The sequence below is a fragment of the Synchiropus splendidus genome, chromosome 8 (assembly GCF_027744825.2).
Source record: "Synchiropus splendidus isolate RoL2022-P1 chromosome 8, RoL_Sspl_1.0, whole genome shotgun sequence".
NCBI lineage: Eukaryota > Metazoa > Chordata > Actinopteri > Syngnathiformes > Callionymidae > Synchiropus > Synchiropus splendidus.
In genome coordinates this window covers 19,689,566-19,705,120 of record NC_071341.1, presented here as the reverse complement: position 1 = coordinate 19,705,120, position 15,555 = coordinate 19,689,566, and the positions used below count along the sequence as shown (strand labels likewise).

The 15,555-nt window shown below is 45.8% G+C and overlaps 1 protein-coding gene across 3 annotated transcripts in view; it reads right to left on the bottom strand.

Annotated features, from left to right (window-relative positions):
• Nucleotides 1-525: 525 nt before the first annotated feature.
• Nucleotides 526-15,555, bottom strand: part of arhgap32a (Rho GTPase activating protein 32a) — a 28,782-nt gene continuing 13,752 nt past the window's right edge. Inside the window, exons 1-18 of one of the 3 annotated variants that reach the window (XM_053872515.1) lie at nucleotides 14,695-14,771; nucleotides 13,026-13,112; nucleotides 12,822-12,959; nucleotides 12,652-12,744; nucleotides 11,092-11,214; nucleotides 10,709-10,786; nucleotides 10,313-10,394; nucleotides 10,075-10,224; nucleotides 9,376-9,478; nucleotides 7,840-7,984; nucleotides 7,428-7,510; nucleotides 7,239-7,346; nucleotides 6,998-7,143; nucleotides 6,723-6,936; nucleotides 5,625-5,773; nucleotides 5,416-5,490; nucleotides 4,734-5,297; nucleotides 526-3,408 (exon numbers count right to left, since the gene is read on the bottom strand). In XM_053872515.1, the coding sequence (XP_053728490.1) occupies nucleotides 1,583-3,408; nucleotides 4,734-5,297; nucleotides 5,416-5,490; nucleotides 5,625-5,773; nucleotides 6,723-6,936; nucleotides 6,998-7,143; nucleotides 7,239-7,346; nucleotides 7,428-7,510; nucleotides 7,840-7,984; nucleotides 9,376-9,478; nucleotides 10,075-10,224; nucleotides 10,313-10,394; nucleotides 10,709-10,786; nucleotides 11,092-11,214; nucleotides 12,652-12,732 (3,927 nt within the window). In that variant the 5' untranslated portion in view covers nucleotides 12,733-12,744; nucleotides 12,822-12,959; nucleotides 13,026-13,112; nucleotides 14,695-14,771 and the 3' untranslated portion in view covers nucleotides 526-1,582. Of the gene's footprint in view, nucleotides 3,409-4,733; nucleotides 5,298-5,415; nucleotides 5,491-5,624; nucleotides 5,774-6,722; nucleotides 6,937-6,997; nucleotides 7,144-7,238; nucleotides 7,347-7,427; nucleotides 7,511-7,839; nucleotides 7,985-9,375; nucleotides 9,479-10,074; nucleotides 10,225-10,312; nucleotides 10,395-10,708; nucleotides 10,787-11,091; nucleotides 11,215-12,651; nucleotides 12,745-12,821; nucleotides 12,960-13,025; nucleotides 13,113-14,694; nucleotides 14,772-15,555 lie in introns of those variants that run through there. The other 2 variants (XM_053872513.1, XM_053872514.1) reach the window with 2 other exon arrangements.

The following is a 15,555-nucleotide window of genomic DNA, read 5'->3' as shown; positions in this document are numbered from 1 at the left end:
AGAGAAACACAGATGACCTGAGTGATCCACCTGTGACTCAGAGTCCAAGATGTTTCAGCATCACAAATCTCACCTGGAGGTCTTCCAGTTCAGGTTTTCCAGCTGCATCCAAGTACTACACAGCTAACCCTGGTACTTCAGAGTACCAAGGTTAACTGCATGAACCTGTTACAGGCAGGTGAAGACTTCAGTCAAACTCCAGAAAGGAGCCTGTTGTATCTGAAAACAGGCTCCTTTCTCCAGTTTTTATTTCCATTAAATGTTTTGTTCGACCAATGTTACAAAAAAAAAGTAATATACCTGTAATTACTTCAGTAACAGAAAAACAGTAAAATGTTGATGTGTTGTTTTCTTTCTAAACACCCAGTGTTTGACCTTATACAGGTGCATTTACCATGAGTGTCATAACTCAAATAAGAAATGAAAAATAAAAGTGGATACATTTATCTCCATTTATATATATATATATATATATATATATATATATATATATATATATAAATGTCGACTCATGATGGAGTCAATATTTTCAATTTTAATTTCATACTTATCACTGTTTTTGGAACATATTTTGACATGTTTTTCTTCATTACATCATCACGTGACTGATGATAATAGTGAAATTCATAGATTTTATACAAATAAATAATGAGCATACATACATATACATGGAAATATCCTGGATATTTACCTCAACATTTAAATGATGCAGTTACCATGGCACGGCACTGAAATAACTGGTCTGTCTGTAGTGACTGCAATGAAAAGTGAAGTAGTGCTTGAAAGAAAATATCAATAACATCTTTATTCTTTTAAGACAGTCGTCTAAAATCTCGAAACAAACGCCTCCGCTCCGTCTTTACATTAGAAAATGATTAAAACATCAGTGGTGTAAAACACTAAATATTTCCAACAGAAGAGAAATTTCGCAACGAAAAAAAATCTAGATACAAAACACGGTCATTGTTACGGTTACGATAAGATCGAGCAGATGCCGCCACACAAGCTTGAAACGAAGCGGGAAATCGGAGCCTGTCGTTTTTGAGGATTGCATTGAGAGAGAGGAGCCGGAAACAATGAGGCTGTTCGCGATGACGCGCCACCCTCTACAGAAAGTGCTGATTAAGTACGAAACAAAGAGTCCAAGCAAAGCGGTTTCACAAAAAATATATATATATATATATATATATAGAAATATCATTTATCAAGAGGTCACCACATGAAGACGACGTGTTTTCACACAGTTTCTCAAAAGTGCTTGAAGTCTTGGAAACGTACAGTACATTGGCCACATGTGTCGTTGACACAAATACACTTAAAATCAACTGATATATTTGAGTTTAAAATCAGATTTACCTTGTCATCCCTTTTTTAAGACCTTAAATAAAATATAGAATTTACCTCTAACATGCTGCGTCACTATTTATTTTTTCTCTTTTTACATTGAAATTGAAGAAAGCAGGTCACGAATGGCGAATCTCCAGAAGCAAAACTTGAGCTAAAGGTTTTGATGCAACAGTCTGGCAGAGAATAAAGTGCGGTTCTCCTTTGGCCCCGAAATGTAAGCTGTTCCATACCCGAATCAGTCGTAGACCTCGGATTTCAGTGCAGAACGATAGAAAGCATCTTGACCCAGAGCGCTGGAGAGAAGCCGGTGACCGCGCGGCGACACGCAGGCCTGGTTGGGTGAGAATCCGCCCGAAGCGTTGCTAGCTCTGGCGGGTTTAGCCATGTAATACCCCGACATGTGGTCGTAGTGTGTGGGCCGGACTTTTGTGCTCTGAGTCCGTCTGTTGGACTGAGTGGGCTCAGGATCCAGGGAGGATTTGGCGTGATACCGGTAGTAGTGAGGGTTTTCTCTGGTGCTTTGTGACCTGGCGGGCCTCCTCATGGCGCCGGGTCTCATCGCTCCAGAGAAGCTTTCCATCATGAGTCGATCCAGTTCGGCGTTCCGGCACCTCTCGGGGAGCGAGGGGATCTTGCGCAGCGGCGGCTGCTGCGTGGAGCAGTCCTTCCCCTGAGTTCGCCTGGTTTGATGCCGGGTCATCTCGGGTCTCGCGTTCTGGTTGTGGGTCCGGTCAGCGGAGAGCAGACAAGCGTTCCCCGGGTCCGACTTGCTCCTCACATGCATGATCTCCCTGCCTCTGGAGCCGCTCGAACAAGGGCTCTCGTACGGGGACGGGGCCGGACGGACTCCTTTACTCTCTGGCTTCTTCTGCTGATAAACAGGCCTTTCAAAAGCATCTGGGGAGTCATAGAACCCGGCGCCACGGTTCTGCATCTCCCGGTTCCCTCGCTGTGGCGATTGTTTGTAAAAATCTGGCTGCCTGTTTTCTCTGGAGGAACGTTTGGTGAAAGACTGCCGGCCGCTTCTCTGCGGCAAAGGTTCCACGCAGTACCGTGGCTCCTTCATGTACTGCTGCACGTTCTCCAGCTGCTGCCTGAGAGGCTGAAGTCCAGTCTGAACCAGCCTCTGATACGACACGTCTTGGCTCGACGGGTGCTCCACGTAAAACAAAGTGTCTGGCGACAAAAGGTCGCTCTCCTCCAGCTCATAGTGGCTTATTTGAGGGGCGTGGAAGGAGCGGGCCCTTCGGATAGAAGGATGCCCAGCTGTTCTATCCTCGCACCACGCTCCCTGCCGCGGCTCTTCTCGCTGGTACCGCCTGTACTGAGGCGATAGCGGGTATCTTAGACCCGAGGAGCACCCCTCGGAGAACTGCCGGTGTAGACCTTTCGGCATGTGATGTGGAAGAGCGTCGGGAGGAGGCCGGCGTTCTAAGGGCATCCAATGATGCCGCCGGTGGAAGTGATTGCTGTAGATACTCTCCACCAGAGCCAGATCCTCCTCGGGGCTGAAGCGCCGACTGGAGAGCTGTAACGGACGGGGAAGGACCTCATCGATGGAGGCCGGCATGGAGGTCTCGGCGAGGATGGCACGGAAGTTGAAGGCGTTGATGGAGTTGGTGTTGGCGTATATGGGGGAGGTGGCGGGCTGAGTGGGAGTGGAAACGCCGACGCTCTGATAGGTAGGTTCCGCTTGCGGAAAGAGCATCTTCTCCCGGTTGTGCTCCATCATGTCGCCGCCGCTTCCGTCGAAGCTCCCCGACCCCAATGGGCTGACGTTTGGCGTGAAATTGCTCTCCTGCCCGTCGGCCACGTGGGCCGACAGGAAGCGAGTGGGCGAGAACCGACCCTCGGCGTAGACGTGGGAGCCGTAACACTCCTGCGGGTGGACTCTGAGGTCCAGACAGGAAGGGCGGGCCGGCCTCTGCAGGGGTGCGCTGCTGTTGATGCTGGCGGCCTTCTGAGCCGACTCCGCCAACGCCAGCGCCAGCTTGCGGGCGGCGCTCATCAGAGGAGGGTGAGGAGGGAGAACAGACACTGAACTCATAAGTCTATCTGTTCCTGGGGAGGGATAAGACAAACAACGCTACAGTATGACAGGACAAACAGAGCTATGGTAAGACATGGTGGGACAAGACACAGAAGCTTCCATAAGAAACTACAGAGTGAACGAAGACTTAAATTAGCCTCTAAATTCACATGAAATGAGAGGTGGGGCGTCGCACTCGCCAGAGAAAACAAAGCTAAAGTGTAGAGCGTTTTCTAATTCACAAGTAACTGGACACTCCAAAGACATCTTATTTTTACTGGAAAAGAAGACCTTGTTTCAACACATCTGACCACGGACAGAAGCTTTCATTCTCCCATGTCCGTGAGCCTTTGTCTGCAGTGACAACAGATGGCTGCAGGCCAGAAACGTCTCATAATAGCAGCAGCTTATGGGTATTATTGATCAGGTCATCGGGTCAGGGTTGATGATTAATTCTCTATAGAATTATTTCAGTGAAATAAGTGTTGTTTTAGCTGGACGGTTCAATTCCCGAGAGCAACAGGACACAATGTTGAGTCTTGGGAATCAAATTACCTTGAAGAGAAGGTCGAAACTGCAGAGGTTATGTCAGTTATGCTTTTAAAAAGTGTGTAACAGTCAGAATTGTCCATGTTTTTTCTTCATACTTAAACTATCTAACCAAAGTAAAATAAGACAACACTCCTCAGGCAGTGTAGTCAATACTTTTTGTATTGTTTTTATTATTATTACTATCAATTATCTTTACTATTTTTCAGCGTGCACAGGCACAAGTACTGCAAAAATACATATGTATTATTATTATAACTCTGATTTTTCACATATACACTTCCGCAGGAAACCTTTTATTCAGCGCAAGCAACAATATTTATTAACAGTAGTATTCATTTATATTTCATTCAGGTTTCGACTGTTTTTATGCGAATCAAAAAAGTCTTGCTTGCAAAGCCTTATCTATGGTGTCAAGTCGTGTTGGGCTGATGAAGCTTCATGAAGCAGCGTCCTTCTTTCAGAGCTCACTAGATGGTGCTCCATGTACTAAAACATTTGGCTTAGAAAAGCCAGTGGAATGAAGCGTCACATCATTTTTAAACCGACAGCGCCACCTACTGATCTCTGAATATGAGGACACTGTTTCATGAAGCCTCATCAACACAGGACTAGGGTGAAGTGAGATGGTCTTTCCCCTGACGGCTTAGTGTTCCTGCTGCTGGCAAGTGTAAAACATTCCGTTTTTGACCACTGTGCGGAAGTAAAATATGTCTAGAGACAGTTTGGCTTCCGTGCATCAGTAATCTCAGGAGAGTGCAACGTGCCCCTTTAGAAAACAGAACAACAGAGAGTGAGGGGCACTGACCTGGGTCCGGGAGGTTCTGTGCCGACTGGCTGCCTGATGACTGGCTGCAGTGTTTAAAAGGTGACCTGGACTCTTCGCTCTTCTCCAGCAGAGGAGACGAGGACGCCGTCTGCGAATCTTGAGTTTTGAGGGACTTCTTCCTGAGTTTCGGCGAGAGTGGCTTGGAAGTGACTCGCCGCCCTCCTTTGCTGTGAACGGGGCTGATATCAGGCGAGTAGTTGATGTAGTTGGAAGAGGAAGCTGGATCGGACTCGCTCCAGCCGCTCCATCCCGCGTTCTTCTTGAACTTGCCGTCCCTGTGTTGCAGCCCGGGGGTTTGTGAGCCCGGGCTGCACTGGAAGGACATGGGGTCGAAGTCCAGGGTGGAAATGCCAACAACAGGTGGGCTCAGGTCCAGGTCGTCCTCGGGGGAGGCGGGTGAGACCGATGCCGTCACGTAAACACGGTCGACTCCGTTATGTCGCGGCCTGTGGTCTGTGGCGAGGTGGAGGTCTTCTCGGCTGGCCGGGGAAACCGCCTCGCTGGTGGAGCGAGGTCGCAGGTGCCGGTAGCTCGGAGGTTCTCCTGCGGGAGCCACGCAGGACACACCTCATGATTCAACAGTTCATCACAAACATGGTTCAAATAAATGTCTTCAGTCATTTTTATGTCCTTTTTCACAACACCCATCACCAAACATTACCTTCCACGTTGTGCAGCGAGGTGAGAGATTCCTCACTTTTGGTGGAGCGCAGTGTTCCACTGTCACCTCGCCCACCTGCAAACACGGACATGCAATTGTGTCAGTAATGATTTTTTTCAACACGGCAAACAATCGCCAGGAATTAAACAAACATGTCGTCCAACAGCCTTTATGTGTTTTGGCGGCAGCAAGGGTTGCGGGGATCTGACCTGGCAGTGTGATGCTTTTAATCTGGTTGGGCTCGCTGGGATGTCGCTTGAGCTTGCGCTTGGTCACCGAGTGAGACTTGCCCAGGTGGAAAAAGGAGAACCAGTTGCCCACTGGGGATTTCTTGGCCTTAGCTGGAGCTCGCTTCCCGCTGAAACACACACACAGATATCAGTTCCATCACACAAGTACAAGCCTCTGCGATGAAAATATCATCATCATCAAAATATAAAGGACGTCACTTGAAATGACAGAATATAATGCTCAAATGTATTTTATTTTATTTAACTACTTGCTCTCTTAATTAAAATTTGTGAAAAAATATATAGGTCATTATGCTAATGCATATAAATCTAACTTTTATTACAATAAATTCAGAAGCAAATCTAAAATAATGAAAACATAAGAAATAAATATAATATATAAGAAAAATAAGTATGAAAACAAGGGGACTTTAAAATCATAAGAATATCATTTTAAATTAAGGAGCAAAGCCAAGTGGCCAAAAATAATTTTGTATAGTTTCACTTCAAGAAACTCATGAACGTAACAATGAAAGTTTCATAAATGAATGTCAAAAATAGTCTTAAATTGTACTAATAACTAGTAATTGTATTTAAATACAATATATTTAAATTAAAAAGGCAAAAATGAATAGTTGCATACAGTATATGGAGAGTGAGCTAATATACTAATCAATATTAATATGAATAAAAATGAAACTTTATTTTGTATACATGAATAATTTCAGAAAAAAAGCCTAGAAATTTTCAAAAGAACAAAGAAAATGAGAAGTCATAATACTTGATATCGTGATAAAAAAATGGCAAAAAAATAATTTGGAAATGAATCTCACAAAACAAGTCTTAGCATGTGCATTAAAATGCACAACATACTGAGAACCACTAAAATCAACAGTCAAAATGAAATCATGAAACTTCATATGACGCTTAAGTGACACCTAGCGGTGAACTTTGGAGTTGCAACACTGTCATTGCATATTAAAGGATGATCGAATGGCACTGACCGTCAGAAGCCTAAACGGATCACAATTGTAAGGTATTTAATGGAGAGATGAAAGGTAAAACTCTTGACGTTACCTGTCCAGCGGGAGCTCAATAACTGTGTGGAACTTTCCCTCCAGAGCTGCAGGCCCCTCGCCCACCTCGATGTAGTCGCTGTGGGAAAGGCAGGGAGGCGAGACGGGGGAGTTCAGCTGAGCCTGAGTCCGGGCCTGAGCTTCCTCCAGAGACAGCAGCTTGGTGGACGGAGAGCAGACCAGGAGCGATTTGGGTCGGGACAGAGTGTTGTTCCCTGGAGAAGAAGAGCAAGCGTGAGCCTCGGCTCCAACCGTGGTGCGTTCAGGGACACTCACCGGCGCCGTCCCGTATGATGGCGCTGAGCTTGGGGCTAAAAAGAGCCTCTGTGTTATTGAGAATGAACTCCACCACCACCGACTGGATGCGCACTTCCATGAAGGCGGCGGTGCCGCTGAAACAGGCCGACTCGATCTGTCTGGACCTGAAGCACAGTCCAACTCGTGAGTGGATCTGGACCACAGAGACTCGGCCCAGTTCCCATAGAACACTGCAGCAGACGTTGGCCGTCAGAAATACCTGAGCAGATTCGGCGCCCACACGATGGCCAGGTTCTTAGTGTGCATGTTGGTGACCGAGCTGAAGGTGGCCAGGTGGGACAGGTGTCTCATGAGGTACTCCAGCGTCCTGGAATCACAGAAGGACGGACACTTTTTTGTAGCTTCGTGTTCCCTCCTGCAGATGTCAGCAGAGAGCCACGAGTCGGACCTGTAGTGTGGGGGAGGCAGCTGCTGGATGACGTTGTGGATTTTGACCAGTCTCTCCTCATCTGTAGCAGCAGACACGGCCTCCTGGGGAGATGAGGGATAAAGAGGATGATCAACACAGCTGCAGACTGTGCCTTTGCTTAATCTTCTGTGAGCATTCACAATGCTCATCAGCCAGTGTTTCTAGAAGGCGAGCGATGGCCTCATTATGAGCGGCGACTGACTTGTGAGCTTCAGTACGAGTCTCTGCTTAGTTCTCTAATCTCTAAGTCATTTATGTGGTGGGTGGGGCAGCAACTCAATCCAAATATTGTGGATGAGTAAATAGTTACACACTGTTGACCAAACAAATCCGCACGGAGCAGAACACACGTCTGCACGCTTCCCCTGCGACATGAGAGCCGGTGTCTCACCGAGAACCTGTCGTACAGCTGGTAGGTGAGCAGAGGGTTGGGGAGCTCCCTGAAGTAGAGCTTGCAGAGCGAGCCCACGGAGTGGATGTCCTGTCGGAAGACATCTCGGCTCAGGTCTGGAACCTGCTCCGAATCAAACTCGTGCCTGCAGGGACAAAAAAGAAACCGTGGGCGACTTTCAAGCAGCTCACCATCTGCTTAGTTTGAGACTGAATATATTTTAATGGAAAATATTCAACACCGTGTTTAGGGAACAGCACAGAAATGATCATCCTTTCATGCAGAGGGATTCTTTGTATCGAGTTAATGCATCGTGCAGGTTTTTTGGAGACGCGAGGGGGTGGAAGGGCCATTGGAGCGCGCACTACACTACACTACACATGATGTAACCAAAATGAATTATATAACACAAAAAACTTGGTTAATAATAAAAGAGCAGCTATTTTCCCTGAGAGTTTAACCGTCTACAAAACAAACATTGCAGTTTTAAACAGTTCAAATGCAAATCATCATATTCAATTCTGTCATTCTGTGAGTTAGAATACATTGATATGCTTGACATGTTCACTGTTAAATTGATAAATGCTATTTAGAATGACATTTTGTTCTGTTAAATATCTATTTTGTTTTCGTGCACACTTCAGCTGTCTTCACTATACTCCCAAATTTTCCCCATTGTGGGAACAGTAAAGTCAGTCATTTAACATGAGGCAAAATAACATCTTGAGGGGAGAAATAACAAAAAGCCATTCATTTATTCTTCTCCTGCTTATCTGGGTCGCGGAGGCAGCAGTCTGAGCAGGGATGCCCAGACTTCCCTGTCCCCACACAGCTCCTCCACCTCTTGTGGGGGGCCACTCCCTGTGACCGAGTCCCACGCATGTGTCCCGGGTCTTCCCCAGGGCCTTTTCCACTGGGGCAAGCTCGGAACACCTCCAGGGAGGCGACCGGGAGGCATCCAAAACAGATGCACCTCAGCTGACTCCTCTCGATGTGGAGGAGCAGTGGCTCTGCACTCAGCTCCTCCCAAAGGACTGAGCTCCTCACCCTGTCTTTGCGGGACTCCGCCACCCTGCGGAGGAAACTCATACCCATCACTTGTCTCCAGGACCCTGTTCTTTCAGTCATGAATTCATAGGTGAGGCTGGGAACATAGATTGAGTGGTAAATCGAGAGCCTCGGCTTTTGGGTCAGCACCTTCTTCACCACAACAGTCCAATCCATCTGTTAATCTCACATGTGAACCTGAGATACCTAAACGCCTCCACTTGAAGCAGGAACAAGAGGAATAGATACGAAGTTATTGGTGCATTTAAAAGCACGCAAGACTCCACCAAGCAAACAGACTGGACCACCAACACGCTTCTTCTAGCACCCTCACATTAAATCCTTCTCAGACCTTGTGGATGAGAACACCAACCAATATCTAATGTTCTTCGTCCCATTCTCAGCGTTTCCTGCTCCCGCTCAGAACCTTCCCACACAGACCACCAGTTCACCACCAGCTGTATCTGTACTGAACTACCCAAGAAATACCTTAGCTTCTGGATGTTGGAGGAAATCCCCGACAGCCTATAGATTCCATCCACCACTCCGTGCTTCTCGATGAACTCGGCACAGCTCTTGACCACTTGAGGTACTGCAGCAAAGAACCACATGAAGCCAAGGCTTCCTTTATTTCAGTTGTAAAGTATTGTGAATCACATGGGGAGGGTGACACAAATAGACAAGCCGAAAATGAAGCTAAGAAAAATAAGTATGTGAGACGTGTGGAGACCTTTGGAAGCCAGTTAGGTGAATGAATGTAATGAGGCAAACTGAAAATCAAGGCCAAGTCTCTCACTGTAGACCAGCAGCTGACCCAGTTCATACGGACCCGACTCAAACATCTGAGCCCTACTGATCCTTCTATGGTCATAACTCATGAAATAGTGTGAAGTACAGAGCTAAATATTACGAGTCTCTTGTTATGATTCCTTTCATAAAACAATTGATGGTGATCTTACAAAGTCTGTGCTGCAAATCAACTTGAGGATAGAAAGCAGGACCTTTCTGCGAGCCAGCAGCTAATGAAGTCGCACCACACCCTGTTGGCAGGACTTGAAAGTGACTCATCAATGGTGTAGATTTGAAACTCACAACAGATTTACTACGTCACGGCCCTGGGGCCTTTGGAGAATTGTTCAACAGAGGAGGGAGTGTGAGAACTGCAGGCGACTATTGAGCAACATTCACCGTCATGTTCCGAGTTGTGCAGGTGCTCGCCGAGGTCGCAGCCAAACACTCGCTCTCGGAGGATCCCGCGCTGCCGGAGCTTCTGGGGCGGCGGCCGCGACTTCATGAACGTCCTCAGGAACGTAACTAGTTTCCCGTGTTTCTTACACACTGGTTAACACAGCACATGACACGGTCACTTCGAATCAATCTGTCTCTCAAGTCTTGAATAAATCATCCGCGCTGAGGGAGGTGTTACCTGGTTTTGGCACCGAGCTCTGAACGCTGGGAGGAATCTTGTCATTGATCAGCTCCACGCAGTCGCACGGGAAGAAGCCGACCTGCAGCAGGGAGGAGGACGGTAGAAATGGGTCAGTGAGCACGGAGGTCAATGAGATGCTGCAGGGCGTTGCTAACACACTGTGTCCCTGGATCATCTACGAACAAACTGGTTGCAACATCTCTTCTGGTAAATAACAAATGATCTCATCTTGTGTTGCCAAGTTTGTCAAACAGGTGACATAAGATGACGCTGAACACCATTATATATCTACAACGATACCTTGTAGAAATGATAGCGAGTGATGAGGAGAAGCATCACAAACAAAAAGCGCCTCAAGTCTTCAGGGCTTGTTTGCTGTTGAAAGCGTGTTACCTGGAAGCCATGTTTCCCTCTCCACCAGCCAGTGTCTTCTTTTGGAGGCATGTCGATGACCGACACAATGTCTCCCACCTAAAAATGACTTCACATCACTAAAGCAGGACTCAATACAAACAGTGCTGCCGTCACACAGTATAACAGTCCCAGTACTGGGGCCACACTTTTTGTTTATTTTAACATTACGTAATGAAACTCGTACTATTTACTAGTAGTATTTACATGTTGGAGTGCGATGCTTGTCACGAGAGACAACTTTACACAAGATACACATGGTGTAGCATCAACTTCACCTTTTCTATCTTCATAATATTACGACTTTAATTGTGTCATCTTATATAAAAGTGTGGCCCTAATACTCACAGCAACTTGTATCCCACCTCAAAAGTGAGCTCATCTGTGGCTTGTGCAGTGTAGCGTTTGGTAACGTGTGCAGCAGCGATGGCAGGAACGTTGATTGAAGCTTCTTCGGATACGAGAAGATGGTTTCCCTTGTTATCAATCTGCGGAAAATATTACAGTTTATGAGCTCCTGGTGTACTTATGAGAACTGCCTTTCAGGAAGCCGATTTACTATGGTTTTTTCGGCATGTAGCATTTGTCATTAGATATTCAGGCGTAGATTCATTTTACTACATGAAATGTGCAAACCAGATCATGTCTACAATAAAGAACAGCAGTATAACTTGTCAAAACTCATAAGTCATCCGTGAATCATAATTTTGGAACAGTCATAGATCTTTTTCGATCCATCGAGGGTTGTCCTCCAACACCTACAGTATCTTGATCCTCCTCCCCACTCACACCTCTCCTTTTTAAGTCTTCCACAGCGATGAAGCATAGTCAGGAGCCTTCCTCACATTTTTCCGCCTCTTCATGTCTCCAAACCACCTGACTATCCTGACTTAGCCTGCAAACTTCTCCACGTCTCTTTTATATACCGTAATTTCTGGACTATGAGCGGCTACTTTTATGAGATTTGTCACATCAAACCGACAAAATCATTGGTGTTTTATTTCTGTTAAAGCACTCAAAATGCGCCGTTTTTGCCCGTGTGTCTGAAGTTCCAACATCACAGCTGGTCTCGGCTCCTGCGGAACTTCGGACACGTGGGGCGAAAACAGCGCACAAATGTAAATTTAAAAAATGCAAGGAGTTCATAATTCAAGTTCAGAACATTGCCCCCAGTTTTTTTCATGAGTCAGTCTCCCAGCATTTTGAAGACAAGCGCACCACTGACCTCTCTACGGCGCAGACAGCACCACTGCACCAGCGGCTTATAGACCGCTGCTGCTTATGTATGAACAAGAGCTATTTTCTTTATTAAACTCAGTGGGTGCGGCTAATACTCCATGGCACTCTACAGTGAGGAATTACAGTCCTTGTTTCCAATCTTCCTAGTCATTCCGAATGATGACCTTGTGTCTACACCACAGAAGGTCTCACTACTGTCCTGTAGTACGTCCATGTCACTCAAGCTGCCACTCTTCAGTCACATATCAGCCCTGACTATCTCCTCCTGTCCCACCCTGCCTGCACTTTCTTCTTCACCTACCATGATTGGTGTCTCTTGCTCTGATCCCCAAACACTCTTGCTCCACGGATCTTCATTCCTCTTCAGCTCACGCCTCCAACTCTTTACAAATCACTATATCCTCAGCAAACATCATGGTCTACAGAGACTGCTCCCTAACCACATGGTACTCTGCCCATCAATATAGCAAACAAGAGCTTGTCCCACACTCCTCCAACACCACTCCAGTCCAAACACTCCACAGTGCTCACACACTTCTCAGACGCTCTTATAATACCGAACTTCATCTCAACACATGAACACAAAGGTGGATTAGATTCCAGTTGAAACATAATGGTCTCCTTGTGAATACGACTCGGAATTGACTGATGCCGAACAAAACCAAACAAGCATCAGGGCTTGGTACCTCCATCCACGTTAATACTGGACCACAGTTGATCTTGTTGTCAGCGATGGCTGAGAAGCGAGACAGGTAGGTGGCCAACATCTTCGTCACAGACTGATGGGAGAGGGGATATTAGGGTCTCTCACCAAACAGGTCGACATCATGATAAAAAACTGAATCAAATGGGTGACCTCAGCAGGCTCGGACAGAGTGTCGTGACGTGGCAGCTCGGTCAGCTGGGAATACCGCCGGTCGTAAATACACAAGTGCAAGTGTTTGTCCAGCACCCGAAAGTCTTCATACGATCTTTTCACAAGCCAGTGACGACCCTGTAAACGACCCAACAGCGTTCCAAATATGTAAAACATAGATCATAGAGATGTTTGAAATTCTACCTGGCAGGTGACCTGAACTAGAAAGAGCAGCTCTTTGGAGTCCAAACTAGGTTTCAGTCCATCGCTCGGACCGTCTGCAAAGGCCAACTGTGAAGGAGATGGGAAAAGAGAGCAGAAATATTTTCAATAAAATTTTAATGCTCCTAACACTTTGGCTCGGACCTGATATTCAAGAACATGGTGTCTGAATACATTTTTCCATGTTTTACTTTTAAAAAGCTTATAATACAACGGCCCACATTGGGAACTCAAACAAACACAAACCAAGACAGAAAGAGTCAGACGACAATTATTAGAGTTGTCTAACGCAGACTCTAACAAAATAAAAATGAAGCTCACAGATGGGAATAAGAACGCTTATATTTTCTCAAAATAATACACATACACACTCTAGCTTGGTGGCTATGGTGTTATGTGCTGCGAGCAGGTCTAAGAAGTAGGAGGCCCCGAGGCAGATCCGGGACAAGCAGTCGAGATAACACCTGGACGTCTGAGCCTCTTAACTTTAGCTGCTGCCCCCGCGATCTGGCTTCAGCGATTACAATGGATGATGAGAGGAAAACGCAAACCAAACCAAAAATGTCACCACAAAACAGTAAAATGTATTTATCAAAGTCATTTTATATATAAAAAAAAAACTTAATACACACAAAGCACCATTATATGTTTGAATTATTTGTCTGTCGTGTGTGGATTGGCTGCTTTTGTCAGTGATGATCCCATCAACTTGGAAAGTGCTTTGGTACATCGTGCAATAATGAACACAAAAATATATTAATAACAAAAACAAATAAACATTAAATAAATTAATAAAATCATAACCTTTTTCATTACTATTATCATCATCTACAACAATAACATTTCAATAAACCTCTTTTTTATTCAATACTTTTTTAATTAATAAAAGTGACCAGAACGTAAACAAAGTGACATTTTTGTATTAGTTAATAGGAATGTGCATTAGCAACTAACACTCTCCAAAATTAAGGCAACAACATACTTTCTAATAAACACAATCCAGAAAAAAACGTATTTCAAGTAAAATACAGCCTTCTTTGAATAAGTAATAAATGCTGTGTAAAAGAGACTGCATATCCGTAACTTAAGTAAATGAGAAGGGCAGAATAAAATAATAAAATATTAAACTCCAGTATTTTGTTTTTTTTGTTGATATGAAAATAAATGTTCCCTCCTCTATGTGCTACCAAACAAAAAGGCAAACAAGCTTTATTTCAATGCTTCTCTACTAAAACTCAACATCTCATCATCAAACCAAAAGTGCTCCAAATCCTCAGAGGAGAAAGCTCCTGACAGACATCAGATACTTGAAAGATCCTGACGCAGGGAGAAGTTTGGGTTATTTATAACAGTGTGCAGTTCATCCAGATGCAGTTACACAACGCAGCGCGACCCAGTTGCTCGGCAGCACTACAGCAGTCTCACAAAGAGGCATGAATCAACGGACCAGGAGCTCCAATGTCCAGGCAGAGGTTTATCCTCCCGAGACAGCAGCTCCGATGGACGGAAGTCAGGTGGTCACATGAGAAGCAGGTCGATGAAACAAAGAACTGGTCCGTGCAAGTTTTCAGCGAGCGCACAACAGCACATCATTAATATCACACAGGAAGCATGAACGGTTCAATAGACTGACTGTTGGCTCAGATGTTACCTGCCATTCGCATCGATCAGACGTCCATCCACAGCTGGAAGAAAGCCTTTATGTAAAGTCACATTAAAAAAAAAAATCCCTGCAGCAGCAGAAGCATCCACCGGGCATCAACTACAACCCATTCACAAAAACCACAGGCATCCTCTTACTACACGGGAGGAAGCAGAAAATATGAAAAGGGGACGGTACCCACGCCCCCCCCGTACTGTCTACCTCATCTCCTCCTCCTTTCTCTAGAGCACTGCCTTCATCACCATCCCCCCTCCCCTCCCCTCCCTCTCCATCTTGCCCTCCTTGTCTCACTCTGACAAAAAGGGGGTTCAGGAGAAAATGGTCTCATCTATCACACACAAAGCTGCGGGACGCATTTTCAGCCAAAACAATCATTCATTCAGAAGCTAATTTGGAGCAGACTTGACCCAGACGGGAAGAGACCGGGGCTGTGCGGTGACTAGGACGCACATGAGACCTTTACATCACAGCCACAAGAAAACCCCGTCCACAACACGGCAGGAGTGACGGCGCTAAAACATTGTGGGTGTGTCTTTGTTACATTACACGATGCTATTTCAGCGGCGGCTCAGCCTTTGTTCTCCCCCGGTGGAGCATTTGAAGGTCAGTGATATTCCCGGGTCACTTCACTCCAACAACAGAACATCCCTGTCATCACAAATATAGGGCATTTTAAGCAAAACCGGTGCATTCTGGGAATGATGTCCCACCCATCCTGCTGCAGCGTATGGGCTGAGAGAACACCTCAGCATGCACGTACACGTGGAGGGCTTCATTAGCTCCTTCAGGTTGGACTGAGAGCCCCCTGTTGGCGAGGAGACTAAACTCCATTGAAGTTAACCAGCCGGT